This window comes from Cyclopterus lumpus, chromosome 6 (assembly GCF_009769545.1).
Source record: "Cyclopterus lumpus isolate fCycLum1 chromosome 6, fCycLum1.pri, whole genome shotgun sequence".
Classification (NCBI taxonomy): Eukaryota; Metazoa; Chordata; class Actinopteri; order Perciformes; family Cyclopteridae; genus Cyclopterus; species Cyclopterus lumpus.
The window spans coordinates 2,654,177-2,672,500 of NC_046971.1; the positions used below are offsets into that span (position 1 = coordinate 2,654,177).

Below are 18,324 nucleotides of genomic sequence, written 5' to 3' on the forward strand. Positions count from 1 at the left end.
CGTACCCAAAGTTATGCAACTCCCAGACTGGTTAGGGACCCGAGTATGCAGAGTAAGAGTAAGAAGAGGGCCCCAAAAAAATAACAGCATGCAAAAAAAAAAACAGAAAAAGATGTGCATGGGATTAGCATAACGTGGGCAGGTCTGTGAAGGGGCGGACTCGTGGGAACCCGTCCTCACTCCAGCTCGAGGGGTCCTCATTTCAAAGACGGACCCTGGGGGTCTCAGGGTTCAGGAGATGGTTTCAAATATATAATCCGTGTATTTTATCTGGTGTGTTTTCTCTTGTTTCACGTCACAAAGAACACTCGGATGTTCACTTAATCCCCCGAAACACAATGTTTTGTTTTTCAGATTCATCTTCCTCTTCTTCTTCTTCTTCTTCTCTCTCGTACAGTAGCGCTGCACACTCCTGGGGGGGGGGGGGGGGGGAGGGGGGCGGGGGGGGGGGGGGGGGGGCGGAGGGGGCGGAGTCTCGAACTGGAAGCGGATTAGTTTTTTTTTCCCGGAGCCGTTGAAGCCGAGAAGAGGAAGAGCGGCAGATTGAAGCCGAAGAGCCGGAACAACAACAACGAAAAGGAAACAGACTTATGATGAAGTGAGTGGGCGCCGGTTTGATTCTCTGCTGCCCTGATTTCATCCTTAACACGAATCAAAGCATCACAAATCACATCAGCGCTGAGTCACCAAAACTTGCCTCAGGATGGTGAGCTGCCCCCCCCCCCCTCTCGCTCCACATCATTAACAAGGTGATGGTGAAACCTCTGAGACACAAACAATCTATCCTGCAGAATTAAAGCTGCTTGTTGGCATCCGGTCAAGATACAGTTTAACATTAACATTACTTTCATAAAATTATGGTGGATGTACACAATTTACATTTATATTGCTACCAACCAGGCGTCAACCTCCGGTTCTGCTGAGTAAAGCCATCATGTTTTATCCTCTGGTTGTATAGAAGTCTATGCTTCATGTGTTAAAGCTGCATCCTCTCTCCTGACCACCAGGGGGCGACTCCTCTGGTTGTATAGAAGTCTATGCTTCATGTGCTAAAGCTACATTCTCTCTCCTGACCACCAGGGGGGCGACTCCTCTGGTTGTATAGAAGTCTATGCTTCATGTAGCTGCATTCTCTCTCCTGACCACCAGGGGGCGACTCCTCTGGTTATATAGAAGTCTATGCTTCATGTGTTAAAGCTGCATTCTCTCTCCTGACCACCAGGGAGCGACTCCTCTGGTTGTATAGAAGTCTATCCTTCATGTGTTAAAGCTGCATTCTCTCTCCTGACCACCAGGGGGCGACTCCTCTGGTTGTATAGAAGTCTATGCTTCATGTGTTAAAGCTGCATTCTCTCTCCTGACCACCAGGGGGCGACTCCTCTGGTTGTATAGAAGTCTATATAAATGACTCTACTTCTCTTGATGTATTCCCTCAGTAAACATTGTAAACATTAGTTTTTGGTCTCAATCTCTAGTTTCAAGTCTTCTTCAATACAGCGTGATGTTCATTTAGTAACTTCGTCCTCTTCTTACATCGAACAGCCTGGCCAGAGACAGCTGATAGATCTGTTCGCCGATCACAAACCATTAACATGTTCTGTCGGCCTCTCTCACTGACAACAACGTCCTCTGAGTTCCAAACCATAACTTCAAGGTGTCCAGTGACGTTCTGTCTGGCTGAGAACTTTATTTTCCAGACCGTCGATAGATGCTTCGTCACCGCTGCAGTTTGTCGTCACTTCGGCGGAGAAGAAAGAGCCGTGACGCTCCATCAATCCACCTGTTTCGACCCCGAATGGATCCGACAACAGGAAGCGTGTGCGTCGCCCAGAAAAACACAGCGAAGCGAGGCCCTCTGAGTTTTATTGAACCCGTCCTCTGGTATCGATTGTTTCTGGGAGTCGGTGGGAAGCTCGTCCATTCATCCGCGTGATAACGCTCTCGCCTCGGCGTATTCGGGTCCCTTCACTCCTCCTTCACTTAAGTTTTGATTAGTTTGGATTCGACGCCTCGATGATTTTGTGCTCCCTTTCCTCTCAGATGTCTTGATCTCTCGCGTGAAAAATGGTGTATTCATTTGAGCTCACAAAGCTGAAGGAAATATCAGCTTTTTTTTTTTTTTTTTTACCAAATGTGTTGCCGTGGCAGATTCATAATCTCGTCACGGCACAGTTGGTGGCTCCTGATTTTGTGATAAGTAATACACTGAAATCATGTTACAGCTTTTCAGAAAGAGTGATGAAAGGAAACACACAGAGAACTGAAAACTTTGCTAACAGACGGTGACCTGGAGGAGTTTTGTGGTTTTATTTGCCTTAGAAAGTCACTAAAAGTCGTGAAAGATGAACAACCTCATGTATATATATATATATATATATATATATATATATATATATATATACATATAGAAAAATAAAAATCAAGCTAAGCTTAAAGACCTTTTTCTTGTATGACCAATCCGCATAATATATCACAATATATTCTTATATATTCTTAATTTTACGGCAAAAAGTAGATTTTTGGAAAGAGGTTTGGCATCGCAGTCAACGTACTTATTAAAAACGTGCACTATGATGTACAACCACACTGAGGCTCCGCAGTCTGAACCGTATCACCCATCGTAACATCCACCCCTTTCCTTTCTCACCTTTCACAATAAAAGCCCAGGACACCATAGCTTCGGCTGCACAGCGGTTCACCTGCCAATGTCTTAACGTCGGCCCGAGACACCGAACCCCACCGCGTGTCGAGAGTCCAGACACCTGAACAGACCTGTAAACTCCGAGCTCGGTTCCTTCAGGAAGCCGGACATTTAATTTAGAGCTGAAGGAAATGAGAGAACTCCTTTAAACAAAACCGCTGATGGTCGTTTCCCTCGTCCTGCTTTGTTCAGCAATTTGTGAAAAAAAGCTGCATATTTGAAGTGAAGTGCTAGCGGGAGATGAGCTCTTCACATTTTTCATCACTTCGCTCACCTGCAGTACCCCCCCCCCCCCCCCCCCCCCCCCCCTGATCTGACTGTAAAGGGTTTCTCCTCCTGCAGCTCCACAGGGTCAGTCACCCTGCATCCCTGTTAAAAAACGGCAACAACAAGTTTTTATCGCCTCTTAGTAAGCATCTGCTGTCCAAAGGAATCAAGGGGGAATCTCTCCCCGCCCCGCCCCCCTCCACCTCGCTTGTGTTCAAACAGCCCATTACAATGGGGCCGGCTTTAGCGTAGCGAGCGCTAACATTAGCTTAAGCGTCTCGATCGGCCTCCTCTAAAAATAAGCACACGGGCGAGGCGAGCGCGGGTGAGTGGTCGATTAGCCCCCAGGCCTGCCGCCACCGCCGCTTCGTCCTGGATTTTGCTGCATTTCATACATGGCATTATGGGAAAACCCCGCTGCCCCCCACCTCCCCCCCCCCCCCCCGCACTCGGAGAAGCGAAGCATAAAAAAAGACTGAGGAGCAGCTCCAGTTTGATTTATGTCAGTGTTTGATGTATGTGAAGGTTCAACCGAGCGTGCTGTTCACGGATTCATGCAGGAGAATGCCCCAAAAGCAGCGCCCATGTGTGTGTGTGTGTGTGTGTGGTTGGGGGGGGGGGGGGGGGGGGGGGCCTTAATAGGCTCAATCAGGCACAAACCACATGCTGCTGAGCACAGATTGGGTCGTGATGCACGTGTGCTGCTGCAGAAGCTGCAACCCGGAGCTTCACGGAGGACTCGAGGTTCAGCGGCGAGTCCTTAGAATTAAAAAAGCGTGTCCAATCTTTGGCACCCAGAGGAAAGATGAGAGCTCCAGGCACCTTTGGGAGAAGTAATTCCCCAAAGATACCAAATTATAAGAATGATTATGTGCTTAATAAATGGACGTTTCAGCAATAAGTTCTTGTTCCTTCCTCCTGGCCACCGCTGAGCCGCTGTGGTTTCTAATTGGTCTTTTTTAATCATTTCCTCATCTAGAATTATACATGTTTGTGATTTGATTGTGATTTTAAATAAAGGTTTAAGGAGTGATATTGCTTTATGTCAATTGTGAAAATAGTGCATGGATGGATTAGTGAACGGGCCCAGGGGGCAAAGGTCAACGAGACACAAACTAACCGGGGAAAGACTTAAAGTAAACGACCACAAAGAGGTGCACATGAACTAAAAAGACACACAGAACAACAACAAAATGATGCAAAATGACAACAAACGGGTTGCAAACTGACCACCGGAAGGGACAAAACAACCAAAAAGATACAGAAACAACTGGAAAGGGTTGCAAAACAACTACAAAAAGTGCCTAAACAACTATAAGGTGTGGGATTTGAAGACAGAGGCTGCATTAGTTCTGTCAAAGTTATATTTTACACAACTAAAGTAAAGTAAGTTCTGTGTCTAAAAACTGGTGGAAGACAACTTGGGAGACAGGAGGCCATGCAGTTTATACTGGTCCCCACAAGGACACAAGAACAGGAACGCTTTACACACACATTTCCTGAATCTGCTTTATTGTGCTGAATTCCTCCTTAATAAGATTCCTGCTCTGGGCTTTAATCTGAGAGATGACTGAGTAATCTTCCTCCGCGTGACACGTTTCCTGTTTCTGGCCCGTTTGCCTTTAATTCACCGAAACGAGGCGACGAACCGTTTCTTGTTTCTAACCGTGCACAGATTTACAGTTTCAGCCCTGTGGGCCAAACCCACTGCGGAGTCAATGTTTAATGTGTCCTCCTCCCCCTCCTGCAGAAATAACATCCAGCACCGAGATGAATCCCAGAGAGCTCCACACATCGGCCACAGAAGCTCCTCCTCTTCCTGTGCTGAGCAGGTAGAAAGGAAAAAGGAGGGTGGAGGAGGAGGAGCCATAAGGGGAAGATCTCCAATCTGAGGTATTGTAATGTAATGGGATTCACGGTGGAGTGGAAGAAGTTCAACAGGAAGCCACAGAATGATGACGAGGGGACGTCTCCAAATGTCTGGTTTTGTTGGAAAATATGCAGTTAAAAAGATTTTAACGACGGGGAAGAAAGTGGGAAAAAAACTCAGTTGCAAATTAAATTTCTCTTAATCAACGAGTACAAATACTTGGAATAAGTATACTGAACGTACTTTTTTATCCTTTTATGCTACTTTATACTCCACTACATCTCAGAGGTACATGTACTACGTTATACTGTACTACATCTCAGAGGTACATGTACTACTTTATACTGTACTACACCTCAGAGGTACATGTACTACGTTATACTGTACTACATCTCAGAGGTACATGTACTACTTTATACTGTACTACATCTCAGAGGTACATGTACTACATTATACTGTACTACATCTCAGAGGTACATGTACTACTTTATACTGTACTACATCTCAGAGGTACATGTACTACTTTATACTGTACTACACCTCAGAGGTACATGTTATACCTTATACTGTACTACACCTCAGAGGTACATGTTGTACCTTATACTGTACTACACCTCAGAGGTACATGTTGTACCTTATACTGTACTACATCTCAGAGGTACATGTTATACCTTATACTGTACTACACCTCAGAGGTACATGTTGTACCTTATACTGTACTACACCTCAGAGGTACATGTTGTACCTTATACTGTACTACATCTCAGAGATACATGTTGTACTTTATACTGTACTACATCTCAGAGGTACATGTTGTACTTTATACTGTACTACATCTCAGAGGTACATGTACTACTTTATACTGTACTACATCTCAGAGGTACATGTTGTACTTTATACTGTAGTACATCTCAGAGGTACATGTTGTACTTTATACTGTAGTACATCTCAGAGGTACATGTTGTACTTTATACTGTACTACACCTCAGAGGTACATGTTGTACTTTATACTGTACTACACCTCAGAGGTACATGTTGTACTTTATACTGTACTACATCTCAGAGGTACATGTAGTACTTTATACTGTACTACACCTCAGAGGTACATGTTGTACTTTATATTGTACTACACCTCAGAGGTACATGTTGTACTTTATACTGTACTACACCTCAGAGGTACATGTTGTACCTTATATTGTACTACACCTCAGAGGTACATGTTGTACTTTATATTGTACTACACCTCAGAGGTACATGTTGTACTTTATACTCCACTACATCTCAGAGGTACATGTTGTACTTTATACTCCACTACATCTCAGAGGTACATGTTGTACTTTATACTGTACTTAATTAACTGTAATTAAATGCTTTCTTTTGGAGATTAACAAAACACACTGACCTTGAAAAAGAAAAGAAACAGTCAACATTCATCTTCAGCGCTTTAAATGAGAGATTCTCCGAGCGGAGCCGTGAAAAGAAGGTCGTCCTCGGCGACGAATGAAGTTAAGTTAAGAAATGTTCAGAAGTGGGAAAATGAGCTCCGTCGGCCTTGATTCAGCCTCAGAGGGAGGTTCATCTCACAATCTGAACAGAGGGAAGAAACACTAATAAATCATGAAATATCCTTCTACAAGCTTCCAGTAAGTCCAACGTATCCTCATACAACAGTTCGTATGATATCTTATAAAAGTTATTCATCACGTTTCTTTTCCGTCTTAATTGCAGTCAATTTACGCTTGTTACACGAATACGGCCTTTTCAAAATAAACTTCTGACTTTCATACTACGTTGTCATTTGCAAATGCCTCCATCGTTTCAAGTGTTTGTCAATGTAAATACTAAGAAAAGATCACGAAATACTTACGTTTGGCTCAGGAAACGTTGGTAGAATACTTAGGGATAGTAAAATATGGTAAAATACTTAGTTAGGTTTAGGAAACAATCGTGAAAAATTTCATTAAAAGATGATAAAATACTTAGTGCTGTTGCTAAGTAACAAGTAACATGTGGGTTCCTGTCTGTTGGATACGTCCATCGCCCCTCCCGTCTTTTCGTAGTTATGGCTACAAATATTGGGTGAGCCAAAAAGAAAAAAGACGTACTAGACGCAGTTTTACCTTTGAGGTTGGGGAGGATCGGGAGGAAAGAAACGTGTAGCTACATTAGAGGCTTCAAAATAAACTAACAATCAGGACCGGCTGGTCTCGTCCAGCACCCGTACCTATACCGCACCGTAATTCATAGATATCCCACAAAATATTTCTTATTCATTTTATCCACGTGATTATGAAAGAGGAAGTATAAAGACGGACGACGATCTGAGGAACTTCGTTGACGAGTTTCCTGTGAAGACGGAATCTTATTTTGAAAAGCTCGTCGATGCACGAGCTGATATTGACACGCCTGCTCTCAACTAAACTTGCCCGAACCACAACGCCCCCCCAGACCCAAGCTCCCCCAGAGATGAGCCTTGCAGGCTTGTTGATGAACCTAAGTGACAGCTTCTGATTATTAAAGTTGTGTGAAAGCTGACGAATCATCAGACTGCAGCAGCTCCCACTGAGCAGAATAATGAAGACCAGAAAAAAGACAGGAGGACACAAAGACCTGGCGACCGTATTGTGTGTTTTAATAACGAGCGGGAGGATTCCCCGACGAGGGCGTCAGCGTTCACACTTCCTGCTGACGAGGGCCTTCGCCCCGGGGAGGAGGTCGGCCGCAACGAAGACGGATGGCGAAGGAAAAGAAGGAAATGAATAACAGCGGGAGGGAAGTCCTCCTGACCAACGTCTGGACAAGTGAGATTGTTTTTTCTGGTCTCCAACAGAAAAAAACAATCTCTCGGGTCCTCGAAAAAAATGGCGAAGAAATTCAAGGACAAATATTTGTCGAGACGCAGAGAACTTGTTTGAGGTGTCGACTGAGGAGGCGGTGAGGATTCAAACTCACAGGAAGCCACATGGCTCCGACACAAGTTACACCGACTCGCCATCAGAACTCTACCAAAATCAAAATGGGCTTCATTCAACTCGGATTCGCCAATTTAGGTGATGCAACAACTATTTGCGTGGTTTGGTGGTGGGGGGGGGGGGGTAGACCCAGGGTGGGAGAACCAGAACCAGGACTAAGAGCGACTGTCAGACCCCTGCTGCAGTAAAATGAGAGGTTTTCTAAAGGGACTCTGGCGCTCAAAGACACTACCACTCTAGTCCACAGGGGGCGCCAGAACCAACAGAAAACATAAGTTGCTTGCAGTATTTTTAAGGTGGACCATATTTTGGGGATGGGGGGGCCTTAAAGAGACAGACGCTAAAACACACAGCGTTGAACACAGAGGCCGACTCGGTGTCTTCAGACGGGAGGAGACACGGTCTCATTGATAAGCACGTGATGATGAACAACGATGGCGGTCCTACCGTTGAAGCCGACGGCGCGGATGTGGGCCAGCAGCTCCTTGCCGTCGACGTTGGCCATGCGGGGGCAGAGGCCCGGGTAGCCGGCGCAGAGCTCGCGGTGCATGTGGTGCAGAGCGTGGGCCACGGCGTACACGGCGTCCATCACAAACTGAACCTTCCCCTCCTGCTCGTAGGTGGAGTCCCGGCCCACTTTCTCCAGCCCTGAAACGGACGCAATGAAAACAAGCGGTTTGTGTTTTGTAACGTTTCACAACTTCCAGATTGACATTTTTGCCTCAACTTCAATGGATGAGAAAGTGTTTAGAAAAAAAAAAAACATGTGCATGCGTCAATCCAACGACAACCGGGCGACTGATGGAGATCATGTGACGTGATAGAGAGACAACTGTAAGGTCTTTATAATTAAAAAAAGAACAAAGGATAAATAATTTTTTTCCTTCTGTTTCAGATAAACAATCCCATCAAAATTGGGGGGAAAAAAGTACAATTGTGAGCAAGTGTTATGAAATCAATACTCTTATTTTTGTTACGGGTATTTCTAGCCCCGCCCCTTTCCAAACCAAACCTCATCTTCATCATCCTCATCATCATGCTCAGCATCTTCCAGCATCATCTCCATCTGGACCCTCCCACTGGACCCTCCATCCCTCGTCTTCATTCCTATAGAAACCCATTTGTGGTCTGAAAATAAGTGGCGTCGTCATAGTGACGCCGTCAGCTGTTCAACACGGATCTGAACACGTCTTTTGCTTCCGTAGGTTTCCTCCTACACAGACGTCACCGTGGATTTCACGACAATATTAATGACTCGTTAATCATCGTCGTTATCGGCTCCTGACAGAACACATCAAACTCCACTGAATTCTGCCCGAGCTCTTTACTTTTTTTTTCGTCAGCTTTTATTTTGAAAACTCCGTTGACTCCTTCCGAAAGGTTTTTGACTGACTGGCCGGCGTTATCAGAGCCGCCATGACGCCAGACGTGAAGAAAAGAAATGGATGTGAGGATGTGAAAAAAGGAAAAAGAGGAGGAGGAAACCAACTGCCGGACGGGACCCTCCATCAACAGACGTGACTTCCCTTGAATTAATAGGAGCTTAGAAATGAAATCCAATTAAATTTTAACGGCGGCGGGGGATCCGTCCAATGGGAGACGTTTGCTCCGGAAGGGAAGACCGATCACGCGTCTGCACGGCGGTAATAAACGAGCCGAGGAGCGGATTATTATGAGGAGTCTCTTCAATATTTAAAGAACACACATGTTTTGATCCTGTAAATTCTAACGGTGCCTGAATGCATCGTTTTGAATGCGTGTCAGCCGGGTTCACCGGGAATTTATGTGGGAGAAGCTTCTCAGAGGCGTCCACAAACCAGCAGGCGCGTCTTCATTTAGATTTAAATATAATCGGACTTGTTCATCTAGCATTCCAGTCACGTAGAACAAGTCCAGAGTCAGCAGCAACAAGTCTTTAACAGGTCAAGACCCACAAGTCAAGACCAACAAGTCCTCAGTCAAGAACAATTAGTCAAGACCAACAATATTCAAGTCAAGACCAACAAGTCCTCAGTCAAGAACAATTAGTCAAGACCAACAAGTCCTCAGTCAAGAACAATTAGTCATAAGTCAAGACCATCAAATCCGAAATAAAGACCATCAAGTCCTAAGTGAAGACTAACAAATCCTAAGTAAAGACTATCAAATCCTAAGTGAAGACCAACAAGTCCTAAGTAAAAACCATCAAATCCTAAGTAAAGACCATCAAATCCCAAGTGAAGACCAACAAATCCTAAGTAAAGACCATCAAGTACTTAGTAAAGACCATCAAATCATAAACAAAGACTATCAAGTCCTAAGTGAAGACCATCAAATCCTTAGTAAAGACCATTAAGTCCTAAGTGAAGACCATCAAGTCCTAAGTGAAGACCAACAAATCCTAAATAAAGACCATCAAGTCCTAAGTGAAGACCATCAAGTCCTAAGTGAAGACCACAAATCCTAAATAAAGACCATCAAGTCCTAAGTGAAGACCATCAAATCCTTAGTAAAGACCAACAAGTCCTTAGTAAAGACCATCAAATCCTTAGTAAAGACCTACAAGTCCTAAGTGAAGACCATCAAATCCTAAAAGAAGACCATCAAATCCTAAGTGAAGACCATCAAATCCTAAATAAAGACCATCAAGTCCTAAGTGAAGACCATCAAGTCCTAAGTGAAGACCATCAAGTCCTAAGTGAAGACCAATAACTCAACAGGGTTCCTCCTCTCTCAAACGTCCTGAAACAAACACGTTCTCCGTCTACACGGTCTCACACAGCAGTCACAACTCTGAAGACGTTTACTAAACCAAAACCTCACGAATCATCCGCCGACCTCGGACAGGAAGGGGAAAAGCGAGCGGCACGTCTGGGAACCTGAACGCACCGTCGCTAATGACGTGTTTCTGTTTGCGCGTCGCCCTCACAGGCATCCGTCGGTTTCAATTAGATTTGTAAATGAGATAAACAGAAAACTAATTACGGAGGTTAGCGACGACGGGAGGAGTTCAGGGGGAACCGGCGTGTCTTGTTATTTACATTAACGGGAGCGTTTTGATTGGGTCGGTTGTTTGTCAGCGACGTCGGTCGGTGTCAGATCAATAAAGACGTTTCCTGACAAGATGGGAGCTGCTCAAACATTCGTCCCTCGACCATGAATGGCTTTTTCTTCATTTTTACTGCATATTTAAAACACGGTTTTCTGCTTATCTTTATGTGTAGGAAGTGACTCTAAGAAAAAAAATGCAGACCGGTCACGTCTCGTTTTTTAAGGGGTTCTGGGTCAGATCAAAAAAACATCTGAGACGTCGCCACTAAGAAGCCAACAGAAAGGACACTTTCTTCCTTTCAGGGTGCCGACAATAGAAACGCACACTTTGCACAACGTTCCCGAGCTCCGCGACGCTCTAAACAGCTGCTGGATCGGAGGAAGCTTTCCTCCCCCGGAGATCACGGCTGCATTCACAGAAGAAAAGAAAGACTCGGGGCTTCTGTCGACATCGCTTCTTATTCATCTGCCCGTTTTTTTTTTTTTTACTAACCAAACAAACTGCAGCACAAAAGAAGAAGAAAAAAAATAGAAACACGCAAAAGAAATTAAAATGCAAATCTGTCTTTTATATCCACTCAGTTTATTTCAAGGGAATCTGCAAAAGAACACAAAGGAACAGTGTTGTAAAAAGGTGAGAAAACAACGAGGCTCTTAACACAGAGAACATATTGCTCAACGGGGCTGAAGAATAGAATCAAATATTCATGTTCTCTCGTGGAACTGTGTTTGTGGATTCTCCAGGAGGGGAAGATCCTCTCTACCTTCAAAAACACCAGAGAAGAAAAACTCCACCAAGAAACAGCATCCATTATTTGTGGCTATTCCAGAAATCATATAGGGATCTTTTGAATATGCAAAAATAAAAACTATTTGATATTATTCCCACAACTCTGCGGTTTGTTTTAAACTTGATATTTTTGATCTGAGTACTTCAGCAGGCTGCTCGGTCGACAGGATCCACAAACAGCTCTCCAGCTCTGAGTCATAACTCATCATAACTCATCATAACTCATCATAACTCATCATAACTCATCATAACTCATCATAACTCACGCTGCTGAGGCTTTCATCACCACCATCTGAGAGTGCACGTGAATGTCTTTAAATCTGCTCGGAGATCATAGAGAATGATGAAAGAACGACGTTCCCTCGAGATCCAGAGGAACAGGAAATGCTAACGGATAATTCGACACACCTGTAACGGGCCGAATGTGGTACAATTTAGAAGAATAGAGGCTAAAACATTTCAGAATTAATGCGAATAGAGAGAATAGAGAGAATAGAGCGAATAGAGAGAATAGAGCGAACAGAGCGAATAGAGAGAATAGAGAGAATAGAGCGAATAGAGAGAATAGAGCGAATAAAACGAATAGAGAGAATAGACAGAATAGACAGAATAGACAGAATAGAGAGAATAGACAGAATAGACAGAATAGACAGAATAGAGAGAATAGACAGAATAGACAGAATAGACAGAATAGAGAGAATAGAGCGAACAGAGCGAATAGAGAGAATAGAGAGAATAGAGAGAATAGAGTGAATAGAGCGAATAGAGAGAATAGAGAGAATAGACAGAATAGACAGAATAGACAGAATAGAGAGAATAGAGCAAATAGAGCGAATAGAGAGAATAGAGCAAATAGAGAGAATAGAGAGAATAGAGCGAATAGAGCAAATAGAGAGAATAGACAGAATAGACAGAATAGACAGAATAGACAGAATAGACAGAATAGAGCGAATAGAGCGAATAGAGAGAATAGAGAGAATAGAGCGAATAGAGCAAATAGAGAGAATAGACAGAATAGACAGAATAGACAGAATAGACAGAATAGACAGAATAGAGCGAATAGAGCGAATAGAGAGAATAGAGCAAATAGAGAGAATAGACAGAATAGACAGAATAGACAGAATAGAGCGAATAGAGAGAATAGAGAGAATAGAGAGAATAGAGAGAATAGATAGAGCGAATAGAGCGAATAGAGCGAATAGAGAGAATAGAGAGAATAGAGAGAATAGAGAGAATAGATAGAGCGAATAGAGCGAATAGACCGAATAGAGCGAATAGAGAGAATAGAGCGAATAGAGAGAATAGAGAGAATAGACAGAGCGAATAGAGAGAATAGAGAGAATAGAGAGAATAGATAGAGCGAATAGAGAGAATAGAGCGAATAGAGAGAATAGAGAGAATAGATAGAGCGAATAGAGAGAATAGAGCGAATAGAGAGAATAGAGCGAATAGAGAGAATAGAGAGAATAGAGCGAAGCCAAAAATGTGCCTCATTCGCCAAAGTTGAAATATTTCGCCCGACCGTGAGTTGCGAGAGCCAATCAGCGTTGAGAAGCTCCGCCCCCTGGCTGCTGCTGCTCTAGTAGCGCTGGAAGTTATCGAGCTGTGTGAGCCTACGGGTGATGTTATGTATAAATATATATATATATATTATATTAATGTTATGAACCCAAACACAAGGGCGTTAGATGTTCCGACGTTTGTGGGATTTCCACAACAAATATAAAGCAGAACTAGTGGTTATTTCTTCCGTGGTGGATGAATGAAGTTATAACTGTTTCCATGGAGATAAGCCACGCCCCCTCTAAGACGCGAATAAACCACAAATAGTCGGGCGAGTAAACTCACGCGGTGTGAACGCAGCGTTAGCATATGAGAATCCCCCAAATAAAAATGATTCTACTAATACTTATTTATCCATAAATCATTAGACTTTTTTGACGCTGAGGACATGAATTGAATAAAACGTGAAAACAACTCTCAACCGTCGTGGAGATCAGCTGTTCAGACGAGGACCTCCATAATCCACTGGCGCACACACAGAACCCTGATTATTGATGGACGGATGGACGGATGGACGGCTGACAGGCGGCCGAGGCCTTCAGAGCCACTCGGCTTCTTGACCTTCAGACGGGAAGACGAGCTGGACGCTGAAAAGCTACCGGACTCATTGATTTGGCTGGAGGATCAATATTTGGTTGCTAAAAATATTTCAGCAGCTTCAACGGAAACCAAGATCCCAACCTTAATTGATTAATACAATATGTCAATCTGCTAATTTTCGACACGCAGCCTTTTAAAAAATCGACATCATTAGTTAACGAACTAACTACTTGAACGTCTTCACTGAGGGGACATTATGACGCTAACGTGGGAAAGATGGAGGAGAATACCTTTATTTTCTAATGGGGGGGGGGGGGGGGTAATGACAGTATTGGAAGCGACACACACTGTCTGGCACGAAATGAGGTGCTCAGAGGAGGTGTGGGGGGGGGGGGGCAGCAACATGATCCCAGAGTGCATCGTTACCCTTTAGACCTCAGGCCAACGTGACTCATGGATATGTAATTATGTTAATTCATAATAATTAAGCAGCGGGCCTTTGTCTGAGCCGTCTGGAGGGATTGCTTCTTCTTCTACTGAGAGGGTCACAGGACTGTGAGGAACATGCCGAGGGTTGCACCCACATCCCAGAATTCATAGGAAACAACGAGGCCACGGTATTATTTCATGACGAACCAGTTTTTAATTTAATTTAAATGAATTTCATACTACAACCTACAACCTCCGGGTGTGAAAAGCAAGCAGGTTTAATTCAATGTTCAGCTGAACTTGGCTCCTCCCACTAGCTATATTTAGAATGATTCTACTTTTAAGTTAAAGAATCAGAGGTCTTCTTCCACCACTGCTGAGCTCACATCTGTACAGCTATGAAGTAAAGCTGCAACGACACAAGGCTGCACACACACACACTCACACACACTCACACTCACACACACACACACACACACACACAGGTAGACGCTGACCTGCTGACTCTGCGGTTTGTCTGTTTGTGTGATGACACAATCCCACGCGACCCGACAGCCGCAGTCCAATCAAAGCCGCTCGGCATGCTGGGACGGAGCGCTGACGCCGCCGTTCTGCTCTTTCAATTCCTGCATTTACTCTACAAGTTCCTGCAAATCACGTTTTGTGTGTCGGGTCGTGTTTTTAAAAGGATTTTTGGCCCTCGTCAGCCCCCCGTCCCACACAAAGAAAGTCCCCCTGACTCAGGCAAGATTACAAGCTGCTGCAGGGACTGAGCAGTCAGCAGCGAGGGACTCAGCAGGGGGACAGCAAGGGACTCAGCAGTCAGCAGCGAGGGACTCAGCAGGGAGGGACTCAGCAGGCAGCAGCGAGGGACTCAGCAGGGAGGGACTCAGCAGTCAGCAGCGAGGGACTCAGCAGGGAGGGACTCAGCAGGCAGCAGCGAGGGACTCAGCAGGCAGCAGCGAGCGACTCAGCAGTCAGCAGCGAGGGACTCAGCAGCGAGGGACTCAGCAGTCAGCAGCGAGGGACTCAGCAGGCAGCAGCGAGCGACTCAGCAGTCAGCAGCGAGGGACTCAGCAGCGAGGGACTCAGCAGTCAGCAGCGAGGGACTCATCAGGCAGCAGCGAGCGACTCAGCAGTCAGCAGCGAGGGACTCAGCAGGCAGCAGCGAGGGACTCAGCAGGCAGCAGCGAGGGACTCAGCAGCGAGCGACTCAGCAGTCAGCAGCGAGAGACTCAGCAGTCAGCAGCGAGGGACTCAGCAGGGAGGGACTCAGCAGGCAGCAGCGAGGGACTCAGCAGAGAGGGACTCAGCAGGCAGCAGCGAGGGACTCAGCAGTCAGCAGCGAGGGACTCAGCAGGCAGCAGCGAGGGACTCAGCAGGGAGGGACTCAGCAGGGAGGGACTCAGCAGTCAGCAGCGAGGGACTCAGCAGGGAGGGACTCAGCAGTCAGCAGCGAGGGACTCAGCAGGCGAGAGCAGAGGAGCCCCAGTCTATACACCATGTGAGTCACAGAGTTGAGCACCAATTCTTCTGAAATATTATCTCCCTCTTTTATTGTGTATATTATTACTCTTTCTTACCTCTTCTAATGTAAGACAAAGACCGGCATTAGATTTTTTATTGGGCTAATCCCTAAAACTGCTTGTATCTGGTCACGCTACCATTAGGCTAACTATCTCACTCTGAGCCACTCTGGATCAGTTTGTATGTAATCTGGTCTTTCCATTGACTTTGCATGCAACAAAAGGTATTCTGCCCCCTAGTGGTACATATATTAATATCGTTTTAAGAGTTTCTTTGTCACATTTGCCCAATTGTCTTGAGTTCTTGTTCATTCACTGTTATCAGATCACTTTGATGCCGGTGAGAAAAGTGATACATCACTTCTTACTTCCGGGCTCTTAAAGGGCCAGTGTGTGTAGGATGATGCAGATCGCAACCAACTGAAACTTCCCCAATGTGCAAAGTGCGTGAAGGAGCTACAGTGGTTTCTCAAGAGCCAACTTGGTTTGTCCTTTCTGGGCTACTGTAGAAACATGGAGTAAACGGCTCATTCCAACACAAACACAATTGCACACTCCTTATTACTAGTGTGTTTCCATTTCTGCCAGTAGATGCTACCCTGTACCTTTAAGTATCTTTTTGTGAATCCAACTAAATAAGTCCAGAGCTCGCTGTCAGAAGGTTCAAGCTGAGAAAGTGTTACCAGCTGATTGCAGCTCTCCTGAAAGGCAACCTCCTGTTTCTTGACAAACACGTCTTCATATTCATTGTTACGAAGCGAATGCTGGATTAATCACCGAGGGAGGATGTGAGAGATGCTCCGATGTTACCGGGTCGAGTGCTCCGACGCCCAGAAAAATGATTATCCAGCGTGTTGATTGGCATTCAGCGCCGGGTAGAAATGCAGCTCATGAATATAAAGGAGGGCGAGGTCGAGCGGTGGAGTGGCCCGAAGAGACAACGGACCCCGTTAACCCTGAATAACACATCATCCAAGAGAAAGACATAATCCCTCTGATTATTTTAGGGTTGCCAGTAAATGTTAGGTGAACCAGGTTGATGACTTATTCATATACTTTCTGTCTTAACAGCATGTTATTGTGTGAACGCGGTCCCACCTGGTCCTCAGTCGGCTAACGAACTAATCGGCCGATGAAACGGACTGTAAATAAGAAGTGGGCGTGGCCGCCATGACGTCACCCGTTGGTTTGACTTGTTGAATGAAGCCTTGAGTTTAGCGATTTGGCCGTCGCCATCTTGGCTTTTTTAAACCCATGTTGACTGCTTACTAAAGAACCCGTGTTGACTGCTTACTAAAGAACCCATGTTGACTGCTTACTAAAGAACCCGTGTTGACTGCTTACTAAAGAACCCGTGTTTACTGCTTACTAAAGAACCCGTGTTGACTGCTTACTAAAGAACCCGTGTTGACTGCTTACTAAAGAACCCGTGTTGACTGCTTACTAAAGAACCCGTGTTTACTTCTTACTAAAGAACCCGTGTTTACTGCTTACTAAAGAACCCGTGTTGACTGCTTACTAAAGAACCCGTGTTGACTGCTTACTAAAGAACCCGTGTTTACTGCTTACTAAAGAACCCGTGTTTACTGCTTACTAAAGAACCCGTGTTGACTGCTTACTAAAGAACCCGTGTTTACTGCTTACTAAAGAACCCGTGTTGACTTCTTACTAAAGAACCCGTGTTGACTGCTTACTAAAGAACCCGTGTTGACTTCTTACTAAAGAACCCGTGTTTACTGCTTACTAAAGAACCCATGTTGACTGCTTACTAAAGAACCCGTGTTGACTGCTTACTAAAGAACCCATGTTGACTGCTTACTAAAGAACCCGTGTTGACTGCTTACTAAAGAACCCGTGTTTACTGCTTACTAAAGAACCCGTGTTGACTGCTTACTAAAGAACCCGTGTTGACTGCTTACTAAAGAACCCGTGTTTACTGCTTACTAAAGAACCCGTGTTGACTGCTTACTAAAGAACCCGTGTTGACTGCTTACTAAAGAACCCGTGTTGACTGCTTACTAAAGAACCCGTGTTTACTGCTTACTAAAGAACCCGTGTTTACTGCTTACTAAAGAACCCGTGTTGACTGCTTACTAAAGAACCCGTGTTGACTTCTTACTAAAGAACCCGTGTTTACTGCTTACTAAAGAACCCGTGTTGACTTCTTACTAAAGAACCCGTGTTGACTGCTTACTAAAGAACCCGTGTTGACTTCTTACTAAAGAACCCGTGTTTACTGCTTACTAAAGAACCCGTGTTGACTTCTTACTAAAGAACCCGTGTTTACTGCTTACTAAAGAACCCGTGTTGACTTCTTACTAAAGAACCCGTGTTTACTGCTTACTAAAGAACCCGTGTTGACTGCTTACTAAAGAACCCGTGTTGACGTCTTACTAAAGAACCCGTGTTTACTGCTTACTAAAGAACCCGTGTTGACGTCTTACTAAAGAACCCGTGTTGACTGCTTACTAAAGAACCTGTGTTGACTGCTTACTAAAGAACCCGTGTTGACTTCTTACTAAAGAACCCGTGTTGACTTCTTACTAAAGAACCCGTGTTGACTGCTTACTAAAGAACCCGTGTTGACTGCTTACTAAAGAACCCGTGTTGACTTCTTACTAAAGAACCCGTGTTGA

At 44.8% G+C, this 18,324-nt stretch overlaps 1 protein-coding gene across 1 annotated transcript in view; it reads right to left on the reverse strand.

The window, feature by feature from the left end:
* grm8b (glutamate receptor, metabotropic 8b) overlaps positions 1–18,324 on the reverse strand; it is a 78,190-nt gene that overhangs the window by 28,800 nt on the left and 31,066 nt on the right. Inside the window, exon 7 of the mRNA XM_034534383.1 lies at positions 8,258–8,458. Coding sequence (XP_034390274.1) covers positions 8,258–8,458 — 201 coding nt within the window. The remainder of the gene's footprint in view (positions 1–8,257; positions 8,459–18,324) is intronic.